The sequence below is a fragment of the Rhinatrema bivittatum genome, chromosome 6 (genome assembly GCF_901001135.1).
Source record: "Rhinatrema bivittatum chromosome 6, aRhiBiv1.1, whole genome shotgun sequence".
NCBI lineage: Eukaryota > Metazoa > Chordata > Amphibia > Gymnophiona > Rhinatrematidae > Rhinatrema > Rhinatrema bivittatum.
Window position 1 is genome coordinate 59794006 of NC_042620.1, and position 23678 is coordinate 59817683.

At 40.4% G+C, this 23678-nt stretch overlaps 1 protein-coding gene across 1 annotated transcript in view; it reads right to left on the reverse strand.

Annotated features, from left to right (window-relative positions):
* The window catches only part of LRP1B (LDL receptor related protein 1B), a 3516099-nt gene that overhangs the window by 2031911 nt on the left and 1460510 nt on the right, over positions 1-23678 (reverse strand). Inside the window, 1 exon segment of the mRNA XM_029607894.1 lies at positions 16525-16687. Coding sequence (XP_029463754.1) covers positions 16525-16687 — 163 coding nt within the window.

The window sequence follows — 23678 nt, forward strand, 5'->3', positions numbered from 1 at the left end:
AAAAAAAGACAGAGTGGAACTAGAAAAGATACAGAGGAAGGCAACAAAAAGGATAAAAAGGATAGAACAAGTCCCCTATGATGAGAGGCTACACAGGTTAGGGCTCTTTGGCTTGGAAAAGAGCTGGATGAGAGGGGGACATGATAAAAGTTTATACAATCTTGAGTGGGTTGGAATGTGAAAATAAAGAATGGTTATTTACCCTTTCATATAATATTACAACAAGCTGTCCAAAGTGATAAGGAATTATTTTTAGATTTCTTGAAGAACTTTGTTATGCAGCAGATGAGAATAATAATAGTGGGGCAAATCAATCACTAATCAGTAAATAAAATATGGCTCAATATTAATTGCATAAGAGCTTAATATGAGATTCCTTTTAATACATGCTAGCTTCACATGTTCTTTCTCTAAAGTCTGTTAGTAAGTGACCAGTTGAAATAGGAACAGGAAACATCTGCTAAATGTTGAGAAGGACCATTTAGTAGCAAGATGTCTTCTGCTGGTAGAAGACATCTTCTGCTGGTAGAAATCATAATTAAGGCATTAATCTGCTGAAATTGTGAATACAAAATAAGATAACTGAATATTCAACATCTGAACAAAAGTCAGAAATGGAGATTATAAAGTTAACTGTAATGAACAACATCCTTTATATCATATGAGAGGGAGAACACTACTAGCTGTCCCATCTATGGTCTCAGTCCTGTGTCTCTTGTATTTTTCACAGATATGTTGGCTCACAAAATGGGAGATTTCTGAGGGAGGTATCTTCTTTATAAAACTTTATTATCTCTTTATTGTTAGGATTTGTGGACCCTTGCCCCAAGGTGGGGATGGCACTACATGCGGGGTTGAGCCCCACAGGTCCCACTGTTGGGAGGCAAGGCTGGCCAGGAGCAGAGGCAGACAGGAACTTCGCCAGTACCAGCCCTTGTTCCCCGCAAGTTGAGCCCTTGGGTGCCGGGACCAGCTGGTCTTAGGTGGGTCTCTGAGTAGGTGGTCCCAGAGGACACAGGCAGCTGGAAGCAGGGAGTGTCAGAGAGATCAGATTCAGTCCAAGGTCGAGGAACCCTCGAGGAGAGAGAGAGAAGGCCTCAAGTGATGAGATGGCTACTGCACTTCCGGAGGCAGTAGAGCAGGACCATGTGGGTCAGGCCTCGTGGGAAGGAAGTGCAGGAGCAGAGGCCTGAGTAATAGTAAGTTGAAACAGGCTTTGAGAGGGGAATCCTCTGTGACAGGTTCTAGTGGGATAGAAGCACTGAGAGATACCTCAAGGAGCGGTGACACAGAGACACAGTCCTGTAATGTAGAAGTGCTGAGCCAGATCCTGAGTGGGAGCGTAGAGACAGAGTCTCATGACGTAGAAGCCCTGATCCAGGCCCTGAGGGGTGGAAGCACTGAGGCAGGGTCTTGCGATGTCACAGCGCTGAGCAGATCCCGAGGAGCAAGAGCGCTAAGGCAGGTCCCAGATGCAGAAGCGCTGAGGCAGGCCTCAAGGCGCGGGGAGCGCAGAGGCAGGGTCCCAGATATAGAAGCCTGAAGCTGGACCCGAGGAGAGAGAACTCAGAGTAAAGAATCTGATGAGCAGAGCAGGGATCTGTAGAACAGGAGCAACAGGTCCGGAGAACTGGAGCAAGCAGCAACTAGGAACCAGGGAACTTGTTGCCAAGTCAGTTAGTAGTGGATGGAGGTAGTCCTTAAATATCCCGGGCCAGTGATGTCATCAGCCGGGGATAAGCCTGAAGTTCCCGCCATTGGCCCTTTAAAGGGAGGACAGATGGCATGCGTGCATGCCTAGGGATACCCTGGGTCGGAACGCTGGTCGGCGGCATCCCAGCTGCCACGTGGAGCACAAGGAGCCAGGAGGAACACGGCAGCAGTGACTGGCTGCAGTTGCGAGAGTACTGGGAGTAAAGGGCCAAGCAAGACATGAGGTGGGTTGAGCTGTCCGCTGGTGGCTGCTGGTGGCTGCTGGTGGTGGTATAAATATTTATACTTTATTATTATACTGCTATCTGCTTTTTTTTTTTTTTTTACTGATTTTTGCAATATTGCTGTGATGCTGTTTGCTTTTATTGATATTCATTGTGATACTTTTTACCTCTGCTGATTTTTATTATGTTTTACAATATTCATTAAACCAAATATTTGCTTTTACCAGTTTGTGTTGTGTGTTTTATGATGTAATATACCCCAAATCAGTTCACAGTTTACACAAGCAGACAAATAGCAACCAACAAATTTAAAACAAATCATAGAAAGTACTTTTTTACTAAACTCACAATCAAGCTCTGGAATCTGTTGTCAGAGGGTGTGATCAAGGCAATTGAATGGTGGGTTTTAAAAGATGTTGGACAAGTTCCTGGATAAAAAGTTCATAAAACATTATCCAGGTAGACTAGAGAAAACCATTGCTATCCCTGACAATGAATAACAAGAAATACATCTATGTATCTATGTGGGTACCTATCAGCCATACCAGACACTGTCTAAGAGAGGATGCTGGGCTTGATGGACCTCGGTCTGCTCCAAAATGGCAATTTTTATGTTTTTAGAAGGAAAAGGAATCTCAAGTATCATTAAAGGGAAGAAGCCTCAGGGAAGAGGAGAGGAGAAGGGGAAGGTGAGAGGACAGAATAGGTTGTGAAGGGAGAGGAACCAGGAATGGGGAAAGGAGAGGTGAGAAGATAGGGGATGGGGAGAAGCAGGAAAGATTATTAGATATGTGGGAACAGAAGGAGCATGGACTGGAGTTATAGAAGATAGGAGATGGGGAAAAGCAGAAAAGGGGAAGATCAGTTATCTAGAATGGGAGAAGAGGATGGAGAGTGAGTTAGGTTTTGGAATTGAAGAAGGGGAGTAAGAAGTAGGAGAGGTTAGGGGGTGGGTTCCCTGATTTGGGGAGAAGGGAGAAGTAGGAAGGAAGGAAGTTCCAGGTTCTGTGGAATAGAATCAGAGATCAAGGGAAATAGGATCTGAATCAAAGTGTGTGTGGGGAGGGTGGTGTCCAGTGTCCTTACCATACTTTAATCTTGCTTCCACTTGTATCTCCTCCAGCCTCCCGCCCAGTCTGGCATGTACACACACAGACAGACAGACAGAAACACACACTTTCCTCAGCACTAATTCTTTTTCTCTCACAAATGCTGCCTTGTCGCCCTATTCCCTTCTTTCTCACACACAGACACAAAGTCCATAGAAACATGATGATGGAAAAAAGCCATATGGCCCATCCAGTCATGTCCAAGCCTCTATCCTCACCTCCTGATGGTCTTCACCCAGACCTTCCTATTATTTCCAAACTAATTCCCTTGTGTTCTTGTATGTTTCAGGTTCACCCCTCTCCCATCCTGGTCCCTGCACATGCCCTGGGAGGGGAGGGGCTGGATCAGGAAGCAGAGAGCTGTTCTCTGCTAGTTGAGATTTAGCACTGCTGGAAGGCAGCACATCTTCTGCTAGCCAGCTGCTCCCAGTTTTTTCCTGCCCTAGACACTGGCCTAATGTGTCTATTGACATATCCAGGCCTGTGGACAACATAAGTGGTAAGCAAAAAGACTGAACAAGGGCAATATTCCTATGGACAGTCTGACCACAACCATTGCAAACTCTGCCTTACTTTCCAGCAAGGTTTTGACACTCTATGAGCAGCAACCCCTTTGTCTAGCAGTTCCTCTGAATCCACATTACCTATACTCCCCAGGAGCCTAGGTAACAAAGACTACAGACTAGAGGTAAAAGACTTAGATCTGAACATCTATTTAATGGGGGCAAGAGATCACCCACTTCACCCCCTTAACTGAAGGGCAGGTAGAACATGATGGTGCCTCATAATGTTTTCCTGTTGACTTCTGTATCTTCTGACTGCTTTCCTTGTGAACTGTTTTCTATTGTATAACAGAACGATAGTCATGGTGTGTTGCTTTATATATACCTTCTGTTATCTGTTTTACTGCTACCTATTTTCACAACATTTGAAATATTGATGTTATACAGTTTGTCATTACAAGTGTTTTGCTTTCAAAAAACTGGTGCATAGATAAAAGGCAGGATGCTGTGAGGATCTTCTACTCATTGAAAAATGATATGCATGATAAATCTAAACATAAACTGATGTTCCAGACTTAATTATAAACAAAACATGTTCAGTGCTAAAGAAAAATAATTAACTGTAGTACTTCCCAATGGGGGTCTTCGACTTTCAGTAGAGCATAAGTCTTTCAAAAATCAAACTCAATGTATATTAACTACATATATGCTCTGAGAAATCTTGCACAGGGCATGCATTCTGAAAATGCTAATGAAATCCATACATGGAGAGGAAAATTTCCAATACTGTCTTGGAATGAAAGTGTCCTTCCTTTACCCAGCTAAAAGTACACACAGGCTTCCATAGCATGTATACCTTTAGCCAAATTAAAAGGAAATGTCCAAGGGCATCTTTAGGTTGGAAGAGAAAAAACAAAGTACATACACTGAGGGCCGGATTTTAAATGCCCTGTGCTCGTAAATCCGGCCGGATTTACGCGCGCAGGGCCCTCACGCGCCGGCGCGCCTATTTTGCATAGGCCGCCGGCGCGCGCACAGCCCCGGGACGCGCGTAAGTCCCGGGGTTTCGTAAAAGGGGCGGGGAGGGGGCGTGTCCGAGGTGGGACCGGGGTCAGGGGGCGGTTTGGGGCGGGACCGGGGGCGTGGCGCCGGCCCGGGGGCATGTTCGAGGCCTCCGGACCAGCCCCCGGGTCGGGTGATGGTGCACCAGCAGCCCGCTGGCGCGCGCAGATTTACGCCTGCTTTCAGCCTCTGATCTTATCCAAACAGGGGATAAAAAGTACAAGAGTGCTGTGGTGTACACTTTGCAGAAACTAATTTTCAAATGGAAACAACATTCTAAAAAGGGTCCTTGTATATTGCAAATAACATGGATATTCAAAATTGCCCTCAGCATCTAAAAAATTGCAATGCCGTGGTATTGTAAAAATCTTTACTATATTGTATTTTGCACATCTGTTAGGCTTAAAAAAATAAATGATTTAAGGACAGAATTTTCAAAAGTGAGGACAAATATTTATACAGTTGAATAAGTTGCAAATAATCTCAGTCATTTCATTTTTGCTAAGTGCTGAATTTCTGATTGGGAAGAGATGTATTCACTCATAAAATTCTGCACTTAGTAAAATCTAAGAGGTGAATTTTAAGACCCGTACGCATGTGCACATGTGTGTGCTTTTGCCAGCTGGTGCACATGGACGAGGTGATTTATAATGTACATGCATACATGAGCATATACATGTGCCGGTCATGGAATTATATATATGCGAGAATTTGTGTGATCGACTTTATATTGACACGTGCATGTGTGCACAAATGCTGCCTAGATCTCGTAAGTGGGGGGGATTTTAGTAGATGCAAGCACCAATGCAATTACCTGTTTCCCCAGTTCTTTCCTAGATCGCCCCAGTAAAGGAGAGGACTTTTTATACCCCCTAGCTAACTTGCTACCCTTTTACCCTATTAACCCTGACCCCTAAAACCCCGCTGACTAGCCTAGTTTTTATTGTATTACTTAGCAGAAATAAAGGTACCTGCCCTGCATTTTTCAACCTTTTGATTTGTGCACATAGCAGGAGATATGTGTGTACGCGTCCATTTTTAAAAATTTGTGTGGCACATGACAGGCACAGTCACACACCTAACTCACGTCTTTGCTGTGCATAGCATTTTAAAAATCTGCCAGTAGGTGCGCAAATAGCTACATGCACAAATTAATCACTCAAATGCTCTCTTTTGAAATTAGATCCCATAGAATTAGAGTATATTTTTAGAACATTTGTTGGTTTCTATTAAAATGCTCTTAGGGTTCTATGTAAAGTGCATTATCATTAATGCTTGCGATAGTTAACTCACTTTAATGTGTTAGCATGTATTACTATTAATGTGGTCTTATCATAATGTAGAAAATGAACTGCATAGGCATCTGATGAATGGGACTTTGTCCTCAAATGCTCTTGCCTCAATAAATCAGCTTAGTCTGTAAGGTGCCACTTGCCTCGTGTCATTATAGTAGGTTAATGCATTGTATACAACTTAGGGAGAGTTAATGTGGGTTTGCAGAAATCACACTGAGGAACATGATTTGTATTAGGCCACTAATAAAACTGAGGGGGGTCAATATTCCAAGTAATTTAGCTGGACAACTCATAAGTCATCTGGCAAAATGGCAAGTTTTTGAATACTGAGGCACTTATCCAACTAGACTTTAGACAGATAAGTCATTGTAGGGCTAAAATTTAGCTGGATAATAAAGAGGGGCTCAGGTGCATTCTGAAGCTTGCTTCTGTTATCTGGCTTATTTACAGTGATATGTCCTCTATATGGCCTTCTGCTTTCAGGCTATCTCTTTACAGTTCACTGAGGCATCTGCATATCATGCATGTCAGTAAGTGAAAACCTAGACATAGGCAGTTGTTGTATTTCAAGAGAGTGCTCTGTAAATAGCATGAATTGAGAACCTACCACGCACATTGTAAACCCTCCTTTATATATGACATTCCTTCAATTGTATTCACAAACATGACAATTTTAGCATACTCAAGTTAATGTTCTTTCCAGACTACTAATATTCACTTTAAAACCTTCTTCCATTCCATGCAATTTATAATACACAAGAGGATTTTAAAGAATATGCTAAAGTTTATTACATAGGCCCCAAACTTGTCTTACATTGCATTATTTTAGGTTAAATGATAATGAAAGAGACATTCTTCTATCAGATTTTAAGGTGTCCTTCCTTATATTCTTTTATTTTCTGTGTGCATCCTTTTCATCAAAGGGAAGCTGAATCCTTTTGTCTGTTTTGCCCTCTCTTAGATCATACATTTGTGTTTTTCCAAAAAGAAAACATTTCTGGGAAAAGTTCATTTAGCATTAGAGACAATAGGACTTCTTCTAAGGCAGCAATCAGCTCTATGAACTCTTCATTCTGTACTATCTGTGAGAAGCTTGGCAGATCAGAATATGAATAGCACGATGCCCTTTGTACACATACAGCCTAAAGAGTGGAACATTAATTACTAAAATTACAGACATGCTCAATCTTCTGAAATGGATTCAAAAGAGTATTATATAGAATATAATGAAAGGTGAAAAGTATAAAACTTTTGGAGATATACAAAGTAAATTAAATTCTTTTGTAACTCTTGTGGTCACAGCTAGTTCTATATACTATTGTTGGTCTCCTCTAAAACATCTAAGGTAAACAAAGAAAATAATCTAACTCAGGCTGGGTTGTCAAGTTCCTGTCAAAGTCAAGTAAAAGAACAAAGATTTGGTTTATACTCTAGACAGTTGAAAAATGTTTTTGGCAAGAAACCCTTCTGTACATTTTATACATGGATTTTTAACAAATTAAATAACTGTCAATCTTCCCATGCTTCCCTTGGAGACTTTTTTATGCAGTGCATCATTACTTTCAACTTCCCCCCATTAGAAAGGGCATCCCTCAGTCCTAACCTAGATTTACTTTCATCTCAAACCAACCTGTCATTACCCTTATGACTATAATTATAAATTATTGTCATGAGAAATGCTGATTCATAAAAGTGACATTATGAATAACGTGAATGCATTTGCATAAATTAGATGAATTCATCTCATATTACTTTGAGTATCTTCTTTGTTGTGTTCTGAGCATTGTTTTGGCCTCTGCTCATTAATGAATCTGTGAGTGGTACTCTGATTACTAAATTGCAAAAGTTAGAAGATTGTTGAGAAAAACTGAGTGGATTTAATGTCGAAAGAATACAAATGTAAATACTCAAAGCAAAATGATTATTATCCATGGATCCATTAATAGACTGCATATCAAATAAAAGTGGTAATATATGAAAAACATCTTTTCTTTCAGTATTTAAGCATAATAAAATAAAAATGTTCACCCTATCTTTTAACTAGGTTGTCAAGTATGGTAAGGCCGTTACTCAGAGTTAATACAGATAGGGGTAGATTTTAAGAAAGTGCGCCTTCGCGTACTTTTGTTGGCGCACCAGGCGCCAACAAAAGTACGCTTGATTTTAGTAGATACGCGCGTAGCCGTGCATATCAGCTAAAATCCAGGATCAGCGCACGCAAGGCTGCAGATGTCGTGTAGCCGGCGCGCACCGAGCCGCACAGCCTGCCGCCGTTCCCTCCGAGGCCACTCCGAAATCGGAGCGGCCTCGGAGGGAACTCGCTTTCGCCATCCCCTCACCTTCCCCTCCCTTCCTCTATCTAACCCACCCCCCCAGCCCTATCTAGACCCCCCCCCTACCTTTGTCGGGGGATTTACGCCTCCCAGAGGGAGAAGTAAATCCCTGCGTGCCAGCGGGCCGCTAGCGCGCCAAGACGCGACCTGGGGGCGGTTCCGGAGGGCGCGGCCATGCCCCCGGACCACCCCGGGCCAAAACCATGCCCCCGGGCCCGCCCCCGAAACACTGTGCCGATCCGACATGCCCCCCCGACACGCCACCTGACAGTCCCCTGACACGCCCCCCTCGAAAAATCCCGGGACTTACGCGAGTCCCGGGGCTCTGCGCGCGCCGGTAGGCCTATGGAATATAGGCGAACTGGCGCGCAAGGCCCTGCTCGCGTAAATCCGGGCGGATTTACGCGAGCAGGGCTTTTAAAATCCGCCCCTTAGTGAAGGAAACAGTTTTGTTATTAGTTGATGATCTTTTAATATTTAGTATACTATGAAAGATTCTCCCTTTTTTGGCAGTAGGAATATATACCTAGCAAGGATGTTTCTTAGCAAGTCATACTGACCATATGTGTTTGCCTCAAAGCAGAGCTATTATTAAAATAAAAGTTTGCAATCTGACCTGAGAAATTCATCATTAGTTCAGAATGTAAAAAATTTCAAGTAGTATTATTATATTTTCTTGGGCTCTCATTGAGCCTACTTTATCAGGAAAAAACTGTAATGCTGCCACATACCATACATGTATAGATAGTGAGCACTATCTATACTTGAGCACACAAGAAACCCAAATACAGGGGTTGAAGTGAAAATACTCTCTTCTACTTGATGGCTCTGGCTATCTTTGTTTCTCACCCTTCCTCTCCCTGTATATTTTAACCTTCACATTTCTTAGCTTTTATCTCACTTCTCAGGACAACCTGTCTCTATATCTCCTCTCGCTTTCTCTTAACCTTCCTTTTATCTTATGACCAGTCCCTCTTTCCTCCCTTTCCTTTCTCTATATAGTTCAGGTTGCTAAAATTGAGTCATGTGACATGATGCTCTTCCATAGTTCTTGTAGTGAGAGGGCAGCCAGCACACCAAGAGCACTGATAGCAACACATAACTTAAATTTACTAATGTGTATGAAAAGTATTCTCTCTTTCTGGGGGAGGTTAGCAGCATCACCATGACAAATGGCAGTGGCAAAAAGATATGGAACAGAGTCTGAATTTACAGTTAGGGGCCTATTTACTGAGCTGTAGTGAAACAGCATTTTACTGCATAGTTTCACCCCAAGTGAATTCCTCTGAGATTAATTAAACTTTGGTACTTGTCTGCTGCAGTTTAGTGAATTCATCAAATTCTTTTACTCATGTGGCTAGGAAAATTGTATGTTCCCACTCTTGGCAGTGTACAATAGTGGAAACCCCCCCCCCCCCCCCCCCCCCCCCTATCCCTGGACTATCATCTTTTAAAGGGTTTGCAAGGCATCTACCCACCTCTATGTGGAAAATACCTTGTGGCCCATGGGGAACCCCCTGACCTTCACCTGAAATCTCACTCAGGCCATACATTTATTTTTTTAAAGTAATCCATGGTTAATCCCCACCCCCTTGACCTCAAGCCCCACCTCTACTAACAAAAATTATCCTTCCTTTTAAATAACTACCCTTACCTCTGGAACATCACCTAATTTACTCTAAAATCTCTGGTGCCGTATAATGGGAAAGAGAGATCCTTATTCACTCCTGCCCAACTGGTCCCATCCTTCAAAATGGCTACAGTTGAGCCATCAGGGTCCTGGGAATTTGAAAGGTTTCAACTCCAAACTATTTGCTCTAAGATCTACTATCATAAAGGGTGAATTAAATTTGGCCATATCGTCTGAGATGCTGAGTAGAAATGTCTTCATTTCCATATGGATTCAGGTCTAAATGAAACTTCATCTTCATTATGTATTTATGACATGCCTTTTTAGTTACAGAGTTCAAAGTGTGTTATAGATAATACAATTAGTACAGTATCGCAGGGAAGTATGATGAGACATGCAATATGACAATAAGATTGAGATCTTCATATGATGCTGAGCTAGATTATGGCAAAACTAGGTTAAATATGAACTAAAACCACTTCATATAAAAGTCAGTAAAATCAATCTTCCAGTTTTATATTGTGAAACAAACTAACATTATCACTCATGGACAAGCCAGAATGATCTGGTATGGATGGATTTCATTTAGGCTGCTTTGCCTCACTTTTCCTATTCTTTCTCCCAGTTTTTTATTTAAAATCCCAGTTTAATGGTTTGATATGATTAAAATTTGTACATTGTGGCTCCATTCTTATTTTTAAGGATGAGAATGCATTTACGTTAGTACCTTGTGGAAGCATTTATTAAGCTAAATATTTCTCTCTCAGCCAGCAATTCATAAGTTCAAAGGAAAAAAAGGTGACATGTAAGCAATTCTTTTCAGTCTTGTTTGTCTGTCACAGAATAAATGCCTAAAGGTTGAAACCAGCAGATGCTTGTTTGAAAAAAAAAGTGTAATCGACCTTATTTATGATGGCTACTTGAAAGCTGTATTTCCTTTTGAAGTGTTAATAAGTGGGGGATACAAGTTAAGAAGTATGTCATCCTATTGGACATTACCAAGTAGCCATTACTGAAAACAGGGAATACTAGAATTTATTATGATGAACTTTTCTTGGTCTGTCTATGAAATACTAATTTATATTTGAAGTGATGAATGGGATATCTTTACATAAGTTCTTAGATAAACAATACATTATACATTTGTCCTAGTTGTCAATAAGAAGCAAAGGATCAAATACTAAAGAGACTTTAATTCCAAATAAAAGGATATGTTTTGCCTTAGCCAGAAAGAGGGAGATATACAGGGATGTAGTCATGACATGAGAACTTTAAATGCAGCTTATAGCTTGCTTATAGCCTGTGGCTGATAACAGTTATTGGAAGCTAGAAGTTTTCTGGTAGTAAATTTTCCTGAAAATAAATTTACTTATCCAGTAGTACTGAGACATATAGTTGGTTGTTATTTTATAGCTAGGGCAAGTTTTTTTTTTAAATAAACTTTGGTTTGTTTATTTTCATGTTAACTGAATAGTATTAGCTAGGGATGTGAATCGTTTTTTGACGATTTAAAATATTGTCCGATATATTTTAAATCATCAAAAATCGTTAGAAGCGCGATACAATAGGAATTCCCCCGATTTATCGTCAAAAATCGTAAATCGGGGGAAGGGGAAGGGCGGAAAAACCGGCACACTAAAACAACCCTAAAACCCACCCTGACCCTTTAAAATAAATCCCCCTCCCTCCCGAACCCCCCCAAAATGCCTTAAATTACCTGGGGTCCAGAGCGGGAGTCCCAGTGTGATCTTTTATTCTCGGGCCTGCGGTGCGTTGTAGAAATGGCGCCGGCGCTACCTTTGCCCTGTCATATGACAGGTCAAAGGTAGCGCCGGCGCCATTTTGTTTTTTGTTCCCCGATGTCAGGAGCGTAGGAGATCGCTCCCGGACCCCCGCTGGAACCCCTGGGACTTTTGCCCAGCTTGGGGGGGCCTCCTGACCCCCACAAGACTTGCCAAAAGTCCAGCGGGGGTCCAGGAACGACCTCCTGCAGTCGAATCGTTTTGCCGTAAGGCCGGCGCCATTTTGTGCAAAATGGCGCCGCTGGACTTTTGTCAAGTCTTGTGGGGGTCAGAAGGCCCCCCCAAGCTGGCCAAATGTCCCTGGGGGTCCAGCGGGGATCAGGGAATGACCTCCTGCAGTCGACTTGTGTTGCCGTATGGCCAGCGCCATTTTGCGCAAAATGGCGCTGGCCGTACGGCAAAACGATTCGAGTGCAGGAGGTCGCTCCCGGACCCCCGCTGGATTTTTGGCAAGTCTTGTGGGGGTCAGGAGGCCCCCCCAAGCTGGCCAAAAGTCCCTGGGGGTCCAGCGGGGGTCCGGGAGCGATCTCCTACGCTCCTGACGCCGGGGGACAAAAAACAAAATGGCGCCAGTGCTACCTTTGACCTGTCCATGGCAAAGGTAGCGCTGGCGCCATTTCTACAATGCACCACAGGCCTGAGAGTAAAAGATCACACCGGGACCCCCGCTCTGGACCCCAGGTAATTTAAGGCATTTTGGGGGGGTTCGGGAGGGTGGGGGATTTATTTTAAAGGGTCGGGGTGGGTTTTAGGGATGTTTTAGTGTGCCAGTTTTCCCGCCCTCCCCCGATTTACGATTTACACGATATTTACAAAAACAAAACCGCGACGATCCAATTCCCTCCCCCCCAGCCGAAATCGATCGTTAAGACGATCGATCACACGATTCACATCTCTAGTATTAGCACAGTCCTTACATCCATTTATTATTAGGAATATTTAGTTTTAAAATATTTATTATGAGTTTATTCAGAATAGAGAGGGTTTGTTTTAGTTCAATATGATGAGATTTTGAGTAATTCTTTGTGAGGTAAGTTGATTGTGGACACACTGGAAAAAATTGTTAACCTATCAGCAACTTCTTTATCAACCATCTGGGATACAGAGAGGTATGTCTAAAATATTCTACAATCACATGAGATAAAACTGAGAATGTATGCTAATATTCTGACCAAAATTTAAGTGGGAACTTTAGAAACTCACTCTTAATTTACTTGAACTGGAAAAGAGAAAGAGAGGGTGGAGTCTGTTTTCTGTTTTAGCCTACAAAAATCTAATTTTCTTAATTTTCCAATGCTAATAAATTCTTATTTTATTATAATGCCATGTGTTTTTGTTTCCTATAGTGTACCTGAATATGTTATATAAATGTACATATACTGATTTTGCTTATGTTACTTGTAATAGTAGTAATATTCAGGTGAATTTTCAAAGAAGATACACATGTAAATGTAACATACTATCATAGCAATATTCAAAAGCCATTTACCCATTAACGTTGGTTAAACCTATTGACAATTCAATGGCATGTATTGTAGCAATTTTTAAATGCTCACTTGCATGGGTAAAGTGCATTTACACATGCAAAATTCAGTTTTAAGTGTGTAAATGCTTTTTTAAAATCAGGCCCATTGTATTTATTTTATGTTATTTTTTCCTTCTGCTCCAGCCTCTCTTTTAAATCCTTGGGAGACCTTTTTAGTATTATGGACATGTTACAAATGCCCATTCTATGTCACATAGCCAAGAGGTAGAGTTTGTATGTGGCCCCTCACATAGGTGGGGGTTTACATGTAGATTATCAAAGCTTATTAATTGTTGATGTGATAGATGGGAAGATTTCTTGTTGTGACCAGGTCCACTTTTTCTCCTGACTTGGGGAACATCTGGGAGTTGAGGGACAATCAGACAACGCAAGGGCATTCAGGTCCTTTCTGACAGAGGGAAAAGACAATCTTTCAAGATTCTTAAGCTGTAGCCCTCTTTAGTAACTGGCTTCACAAATCACACAATCACATTGGTTGGGGTTGTTCCAAAAAATATGGAAGCATTATTTAAAAAAACCTTAAATCCTGATATTCAGTGGGATAAATCCAAGATACTGTATAGTTTTAAAATCATTTCTCAGCAACAGTAGAGGGAGAATTTCATCTCCCAGATTCCTTCCAATCTCTGAGACTTTCCCCATAGTGGTACCAGAGTATTTGTGCTGATTCAGTACTTCTAGAAGAATCTTGAGTATGCTGCTATCTGACAGAGAAATCTATCTGCGTCTGAGAAGCTCCTATATCCACACTGAGGTGCAGAAATTCCTGACTCACCTGACAGCTTTTCTCTCTTACAAATTCTAATATCCACTGATTTAAGACAGATTGGGAATTTCCACTGGAAACAAGGAGCATGAGGTCTTGTTTTCTTAGGAATCACCACCTAATTCTTTCCTTTATAAACCTCCGGGACTCTAAAATCTACTCCCTGTCTTAAAAGCCTGGGATCTTCACCCTTGAACCCATCAGCTTCTCTGGAGAAGAAAGAACACGGAACCTTCTGGTATCCTCCACTATATACAAAACCTATTCATTCACGACACTTTTCATGGTGGGTGTATAAACATTAACAATCACCTTTCTACTGATCTTATAGATATGAATCTGTGAAGATACATACTCTAAGAGTAAGGGGCACTTTTTAAGACATCCTTACACTGTGATCTAGGCAACTTTTGCACTTGATCTATGCCTATTGGTTGCAATATTATAGTAGTTAGGTATCAAAGACTCTGTTTAAACAAGCAAAAAGAGACATAAGAACATAAGAAAATGCCATACTGGGTCAGACCAAGGGTCCATCAAGCCCAGCATCCTGTTTCCAACAGTGGCCAATCCAGGCCATAAGAACCTGGCAAGTACCCAAAAACTAAGTCTATTCCATGTAACCATTGCTAATGGCAGTGGCTATTCTCTAAGTGAACTTAATAGCAGGTAATGGACTTCTCCTCCAAGAACTTATCCAATCCTTTTTTAAACACAGCTATACTAACTGCACGAACCACATTCTCTGGCAACAAATTCCAGAGTTTAATTGTGCGTTGAGTAAAAAAGAACTTTCTCTCATTAGTTTTAAATGTGCCCCATGCTAACTTCATGGAGTGCCCCCTAGTCTTTCTACTATCCGAAAGAGTAAATAACCGATTCACATCTACCCATTCTAGACCTCTCATGATTTTAAACACCTCTATCATATCCCCCCTCATTCGTCTCTTCTCCAATCTGAAAAGTCCTAACCTCTTTAGTCTTTCCTCATGGGGGAGTTGTTCCATTCCCCTTATCATTTTGGTAGCCCTTCTCTGTACCTTCTCCATCACAATTATATCTTTTTTGAGATGCGGCGACCAGAATTGTACACAGACAGCAGTTTGGAAATGGTATCTTTTAACAGAAGCAAGCTTGCTACTTTGTATTAAAGCTCTTTCTTGTAATCTAGGCCAGACTTTCTAGCCTGTATATTGCAAGGCTAGCAATGAAAATCTCTAACAGGACAGAGAAGCCTGGACTTAGCAGAAACTGGTTCCTTATTTAGCAGTAGCTCAGGCAGCTAGAGAGACTACCTAACTAGAGATAGGAGACTCTCAGGGAGTTTTTCTATATACTACCTTATGAGAACTTCTAACTGAGAAGTCTTTGGAGTTTAAGCTGCTTCTAATAAATTCACCTCTAATTATCCAAACCATGAGCCCCAGAGGTACTGCAGTCAAAATTCAAGTATATCAGTTTTTGAGGATGGCCACTTAGAGAGAAACTGAAAGAAATGCCGTCACTACTTCCTTCCCACTTTCTTTTACAAATATTTTATAATTGCGAAAATATCTCTCTCATACTGTTGCCTGCTGAAGAAACTCCTTTTGTTGTTTGCTGCATACAACTAATCTTTGTTGCCGAAGACAAGTTGTGATGTTTTATGTTGCACAACCTTGCATAACGTTCCTGTTATGTGAGCCTCATTTCTTCAATGCTCAACCCACCATTCTAGTCACCAATAGGCCCCTTGTCCAGATTTGTGAGCTAGACCAAACATCGGTTCAGAGATGAGCCTGAATTGGCTAGTAGTTTTGTGAACTCTTTTTGCATACAGAAGACCGCATCTTAAATAAACCAAGCTGCCACAGAACAAATCATATAAATCCAATGAGATGCATCTTCCTGTATTAATGACTTTTGAAATATCATTGCAAGTCAGGCTAAGTCAAATGTAACATCTGTTGTAAATAGAAATATAGATACAGTCAATGATTATGTGTATAACTTTTCTTGCAAAGTTCTACATACAAGCTGTTCTTGTCAGCATTAAACCAATTATGAGAATGTACTTTTAATATTGGAATAGACATTAAGTAAAGAGTGACAAAAGTCCACATATGGATGGCAAGCTGTTTCTTTAATAAATATTTTCCTATTTTTTAACAGAGGCTTATGTTTTTTTAGGACAGATTCTATCAGACAGTTTATGTAGTACCCTCCAGAGATTAGTAAAAAAACTACTGTGAATATAATATCAGTTACACATTCTTTGTACTAATTTACACTGGTGCCTTCTAAACAAGGAAAGCTTTTGCTCTTTGTTGTATATTTATTTTTAAAAACTTACAGCAATTTTGTATCTAAAATGTGTATTTAAAAGAAATTCAGTCAGGAAATCTGTCATGCTGTTATGTAAACATGAGTTCAATATCTGTGTCAACCAGCTAACCAACAAAATACTAAGGAACAAGATGTGGAGCAACACTGTAGACTTTTCACACATTACAGCAAACATTATTTAATTTAGCAGATATATTATTCAAAACATAGTCTTACCCTTGTGTAGGATCAATTGCTATTGCTTTCGGGTTATGAAGATCGAGGTCTATGAGAGTAATACACATTGTTCCATTCTGGTTACATGCAAAGATTCTGTCATTGATGTGATCCACAAAGTAAAAATTTCCAGTGAGCCAATCAATTGCCATTTGTTGTACATCTGCCAAGTAAAGATGATACAGCTATTAAATCTAGATCATATAAAGGCAGCATACATATATACATTTTTTATATGTCTACCAAAGTAGATTATACATACAGTAAAGTTTAAAAAAACTCAAGATAATGTTGTTGGAATACAGGTAGGTCGGTACCTAGACATATTTCTATATTACACAAAAAAGATTCAGTTTCTACACAATTATTCATCACACATATTCCTTTTGAGTATGGCTGCCATCTGAAAATTGCCTTTATACTACAAGAATGTAAATCACCCAAATACAAGTATATTCAAATACCATTTACTATAAATTAGATATTCTAACACTGGTAGAAGAATCTACATGGGTCAATTTCAAAACATTATGGGGTAAATTTTGAATACTTCGCATTACTGACTATATGTGGGCACTTCTAGTTTGTGCACATTGCAACCAGTTTTCAAAGGGAAACAGCATATATTGTTTCACATTGAAATTAGAAGTGCCCACAATAAAAGTGCCCATGCACTCGATACTTGCTATTTTTGTGATTTGAAAATAACACACATACATCTTGAAATGCCATGTACATGTGCTATCTTAGTCCTCCAATATAAACATCCCTCTGGAATACCTTTTTTTTAACCCAGCATAAAATGCCATTAGTATGGAAGCACGTGCATAGCTTTTGCCAGGCAAACAGCAATTTTCAAACAAGTCATTTTATCCAGATACATAGCTCTTTATCTAGGCAAATGACTTTGAAAATTTCCAGCCTATATGTTGGTGTCATTATTAGGTTTTATTTTCAAACATAAGAATAATGAATACTTGGTCCAAAATAGGCACTTAATCTGAAAATGCATGTTTATCTGTTAAATGCACGATGTCTACATTGAAATAGGCATGCATAAATATCTTTGAATAATTCCTATACTGGATTAATCAATGTTCTCAAATCTATAAATAATCCAGTTTTGTCTGTGACCAGTATGACTAGAACACCCTACTATTAAAAATAAAACATGTGGTCCTAAATGAGAGCATAACTTTTATTTATAAAGTATTCTGTATCTGAAATTGTTTGGAGACCTAAGAATACGATTTACAGAGCCAGTCAAAGAATAAAGGAGATTAAGATTTTGAGTACTCTATGGGGCACAGGTATAACCAACTGAACACTTCTTTGTACATTAAATAATCTGATAAATTTTCAGAAATAACTAGAAAAGATGGTCTGCTATAATGGAACAAAAATCAATAAAGAAAATGCAGAATTATTAAAACAAGGATGTAAGGCAAAACCATGTTTATACACAAATGTTGCAGGTCTTTTACATTTTGAATCTACTTAAAATGACAATACCACCCCCACCCCTCCAACTTGTTATATGAAGTTAATTTTCCACAGGGAAGGTACCAAGCTCATGTTCCACCTTCCTCCTAAGTTTGGATCCAATCAGTGACTTTTTATTGAAGTTATCATGTCTTCAGATGAACTGATGGATGGATTAATCTTACCCCTTCCTGCTTTTTTACATAATTTGAAAAGTCCTAAAAAGCTGGAAGGCTGGTGCTTTTTAAAATTTCATTGTGACTACTGATTTTCTGATATTTATCAAAATGCTAACAGAACCTCCATATGTTATATGATCATGCTTATAATAGATCTAGTATTAGGTATAGCATATACCATATGGGGTGAATGTTAAAAGAGTTCCTTACGTTAAAAGGTCCATATACGCTGTAATGATTGGCCACTCGTGGGACAACCACATGAACATCCCCACTCACCTTGAACACCGGAAATCAGCCATGTGGCTGGGACACTGCTGTCTTATTGGCCCGGCCACCACCATGCCTCCCTGTAGGCATGTGTGGATACATCTCAGCTCTTCAAAAGGGTATAGTGATAGGAACCAGAGCTGCAGTGCCTCCTGATGATGTCATAGTAGCTGGGTATTTAAACTCCAGCCACGCTTCCAGTCGGTGCCTCTCAACAGGTCCACTGCCATCCTGTGCAATGGGTTTTTCTCTTTGGATCCTGCCTTGTCCTGCTTCATCCTGTTCCTGCCTTGCCTTGTTCCAGCCTGCCATGTCTCTTTTTGCTTTGCCCCATCTTGCTTTGCCTTACTTCTTCCTTGTGTCTGCCCTGCTGTAGCCTGTTCCTGTTCTAGTCAATTCTTGCCCTGCCCGTCTCTCCTTTCCCAGTCCTGCCCTTCCTTGGATTGAATTTTTATGCCCTAACCATTGCCTTGACCTTGACACTGCCTGGTCTCTGCTTGCCCTGAGCATTGCCTGGACCTTGGCACCACCTGATCTCTACCCGCCCTGACCTTGGCCCACTTCCTGACTTCATCTACCTGCCCATTATAGAACCAATATGTATGTCCTGCTGATCCTTGAACCCAAGACTTCAACATGTGAGGAAGAGGAATGGTATAGGTGAACCTCGACCTAGTCCCAGCCTGAGCATATCCACCTGCTGTCGGTGTGGGTCTAGCAAATTCTCTTATGAGGATGCATTGATCATGCCATCTAAATATACCTGCTCCCACACCTATTCCTCAATCTCCTATTTCATGATCCTTTGCATTTCCCATGTAAATTATCTGTCTCTGATCGAAACTTGTAAACTGTTGTGACGGTATATAAAACTTGATAAATAAAAAATAATACAATAAAAAAAATGCCACAGTCAGAAGGGCTCACATTCTGTGACATATGGAAGTATATGGATCGAGCACAAGCAATTCTTATTTTTAAAAAGGCAAATTCTATGCGTATATGTGAATGTGCGAGCAACAGAATGCGGGGAAAGAAGGGATGGATTTGGGGCAGGTCAGGGGCATTCCAGGGCGGGTCAACATTTAAGTGCATAAATCCTGATTTTAAACAAGTAAATGCAGCGTGTATCAGGCTGTTACCTGCACATATTCACCTCTACTCTTTATTAGGTGTAAGTCTGCAAAACAAATCATTATAGTCAAAACCTGGCAGGTTGAGGGGTCTGGGTAAATTGGGGTGAGTGCAGGCTGAAGAGACAGAGGGGTCTTGATCACTTAAAGATAGATTAGGCAAACTGGTGGACTAATAGGTCAAAGTGTTATTTCATTCATGCACACATGTTTTAAAATGTGCTCAGTCACTTGCACATGTAAAAGCTGCCAAGTCCTAAGGAAAGATACACTAATAACCTTTCTTCTTGTAAATACTTAGAAGCACATGTACACATGCACTTGCATGGACAATTTCAACTTCCATCGTATGGGTGCTCGCTTATGTAGGCACACATACGCTCAATTTAAAGTTACCATCTCTACTTGTAAAGCATCTATCTTTATTTTTTTCCAAACTTTCTTTATTGTCATTTTCAATAATTCCAAACAGTCATAAAGCACCACACTAGAAACAGAAAATTGAAATCCATAGCAATAGCAATTCAGTATTGAAACAATGTAACTATAACAACTCCACTGCCACCTCCAACCCCCTTAGCAAACACCAGTGATAAAGAAGAAAAAGAATGAAATCTCAATTCAAGGATATCTTTCTAACCTATAGGAAAGGCATCTATCTGCATGTTCCTTCCTAGTTCTAATTATCTGTTTTTCTGTGCGTTACAGTCTAAACAATGTTGGACCTCCAATGTTATTGCAGCTTTCCAGAATAGGAATATATAAACTTTTAATAAAATAAAGTTTGCAACTACATTGGTGAACCCACTATGGGGCCTGTGCAAAATAAAAACTCACAACAAATATTTTTAATGTTCAAATTGATAAAAATTTAGTGCACATGTTAAATTGCCACTTAATGGGCTATATAAAACATTTTAGCCTGTGTGCAAGAAAAACATTTGTCTTATAGCATGCCCATGCATTTATCATGCCCATTAATCCAAAAAATGCAATAGCTAAATTCTGTGCTCATGTTCCTGGAAGAAAAGTCCATTAACCAATATTAAGGTAGAATTGCAGAAATCTACTGCTTATTCTTGGGATAAGCAGCTTGGAATCTTTCTCCCTTTGGGATCCTGCCAGATATTTTTGACCTGGATTGGCCATTGCTGGAAACAAGATACTGGACTTGATGGACCTTTGGTCTGACCCAGTATGGTAAGTGTCTTATGTTCTTATGCTACTCAGTGCATGAAAACTAAAGAGAATGTTCACACAAAACTGTGCATGCTTACTTTTCTTTTCCTCAAGTCTTTGTCCACTGTTGAAAAATTACAAAAAGTAAGCCTGCTATATGGAGATACCTTTCAGTGTTGGGGACAGAAGTGGAAGAGCATCTGGACACCAGATGAGGAAGAGAAAGAAAAAACAGACTTCTCAGAAAGTTAAAACCAGATTAAAGCTACACACCTAGATGTATAGGACACAGAGAAAGAGGAGGAGGAGGAAAGTGTAGCCTACTATGCAGTTCCAGCTGGTAACTCTTCTGCTTTCTTGAGCACACAGTAAATAACATGTAGAGAAAGGCATGCCAAGTTATTTACAATCCACATGCTAGTTTCATTTGCTTATGATATTTCCTCATATTCATGGACATACTAATTTTAGCTTGCATATGCTAATATCTCCTGACTCTGATTTAATATGCACAATGTTTTATTGTGTAGCATGACATATCTAGTCCATACAAAATGGTATTGGAATGCATGCTAAACTTTATTGCATAGGTCCTATAACTGGATAGACTGCAATATTAGGCCTGGATTTATCAAAATGCACTAAATATCGCATGCAATAGAAAAAAGGGTGTGTTTTATGGTAATAGGCAGTTTATCACAATTTGTGCTAATATCTATGTAAAGCGCTATGTTACTGCAAATTGTAATAACTTTTTTGCCCTTTGAGATAAGTACCAGAATTGTGGTATTTCCTACATACTCTCTACCTGGGTAACATCAAGCTAGGTTGAGAGAACATTGCACAAATCTCATCTTTGAGTGAGTTTCCTCACTCCAAAGGTCATCAAATCTTCACAAGAGTTAACTGTTCTGTTCGAATGTCACACTCTGCATGTCCAAGTGCCCCCTAACCCATACACTAATATCTAAATCTCACCTCAAGTAGCTAGGTGGGCCTCCTATAGAGGTATAAATACCTACCTAGTATGAGGGCCTTATAGCTAGTCTTTTCTCTCTCTCTCTCTCTCTCTCTCTCTCTCTGTGGTTGAAGGTAGGAAAACAACAATTCTGGCACTTATTGCAAAGTGTGAAAAAGTTATTGCAGTTTGCGCTAATACCTATGCAAAGCGCTAAGGTAGGATGCTTATCACAAAGTGCACTATTACCATAAAACATGTCCCTTTTCCTATCACATGTGACATTTAGTGCATTTTGATAAATCCAGGCCAATGTGAGCTCTATGGGTAAAAAAAATGTGGACGGAATTACGCTTGCTCAGAGCTAAAGTAAATCTATTCAAGGTAGAGTTCCTAGGAAGGTAATTAAAAGCTGTGTATCTGGGTGGGTGGCTAGCCTTTTGTAGGCAGGAGTGGAGACAGAGTGAAGCCAGATAATGAAGAGTATAAGTGGGCTTCACCACCTACACACCAGAAATATCTATTTTTGAATCCTTAGAATATCTTTGGCTGTTTGTAAGCACACTGAGTAGTGGCTAAATAACTCCTTGTATGATAGTAGATATTGAGAAAACCTGATATTCCATCACTACCTTCTCAATGCCAAAATCACTGAGAGAGAGTCAATTCCATATATTTGGTAAAACCATCTACAGTTTATGCAAACTTTTAGAGATAGTAATTTTTTGTGAATATTTTGAGGTTGATATTCAGATGTGAAGCGGCTAGTTAACCCCTACATTCATCATTCCGCTATAATTATACAGACCACACCATTTTCGTTGCCCTTCCCTGGACGGCCTCCATCCTAACTAATAAAAATGATTTTTCTCCTCAGCTGCTGGCTCTAAGGGTTTCTTGAACTACAACAGTTGGTGACCCAGATGGGATCGGGAGAGGGTGAGTGGGAACTGGCCTGCTTGGCTGCCCTGTTTAAAGGAGTAGGAGATATGATGAGTTTTAACCTTGCTTTTATTTTTCCTCTGCTGCTAACTGGCTTTTTCTCTCCTCTCCTCCAGGTAAGGGAGCCCATTTGATTTGGGCTTTTGTCTTGCTAACTAGCAGCTGGAGAAAACATCTTTAGGAAAAGATTTAAGGATTTAGGCCTGGATTCTCTAAGGTTGCAGACCTTAGTGAATCCGGCGGTAATGGGGGGCAAATCAGGGGGCGGTCCTGCGATCGCTGTCGGCTTTCGCACCAAATAACTACACCTTAAAAGTGTAGTTATTCGGCGTGAAACTGGTGGCAATAAGGAATCTTACCTTACCCAGCAATGTGTCCGCAGTGTTGGCCCCTGGTGCCACCCCGACTCCTCTTCTTCCGGGGCCGACTCCGCCCCAACTCCACCCTGAGCTAGCTATCACACGTGAAAAGTCCCTTTTCGCATGCAATGGCGTTAGATAATGACCCCCTAAGTTAGGTTAAGTTAATAGTTAGTTAAAGAGGTTTGATTTGGCAGACTAGGATGCATTCAGTGCCATTAAGTTGAAGTATCCATAATCGGAAATAAAACACATTCTCCTCGGGTTTGATAAGAGGGCTATTCTGTCAAGATAGCAAGTTAAATTATTATTTTTTTGTTTTGTTTTGTTTAATCTTTTTATTTATTTAGTAACAGAAAAACATGGGAACATATCTTAGTGAGCATACAATAACTCTAACAAGTGTCACCAAACAACCAGATTACATTGCAGTAGATCAACAAAGCTATATTAGGAAAAGGAGAGACCTCCGGGGAGGAGAAAGCGATGTGTCTAAACAAGAGGGGAAGAATCAGAGTCAAATAAAGATAAGAGTAAAAGAGAAGAGAGAAAAGAGAGGAAAAGGAGAAGATATTGGTGCTCCTAGTTCGATAGACAAGTGAGTAATGCCAACCAATGCCTTAAGGTAGTGAGTCCATATAATCGTCAAGTG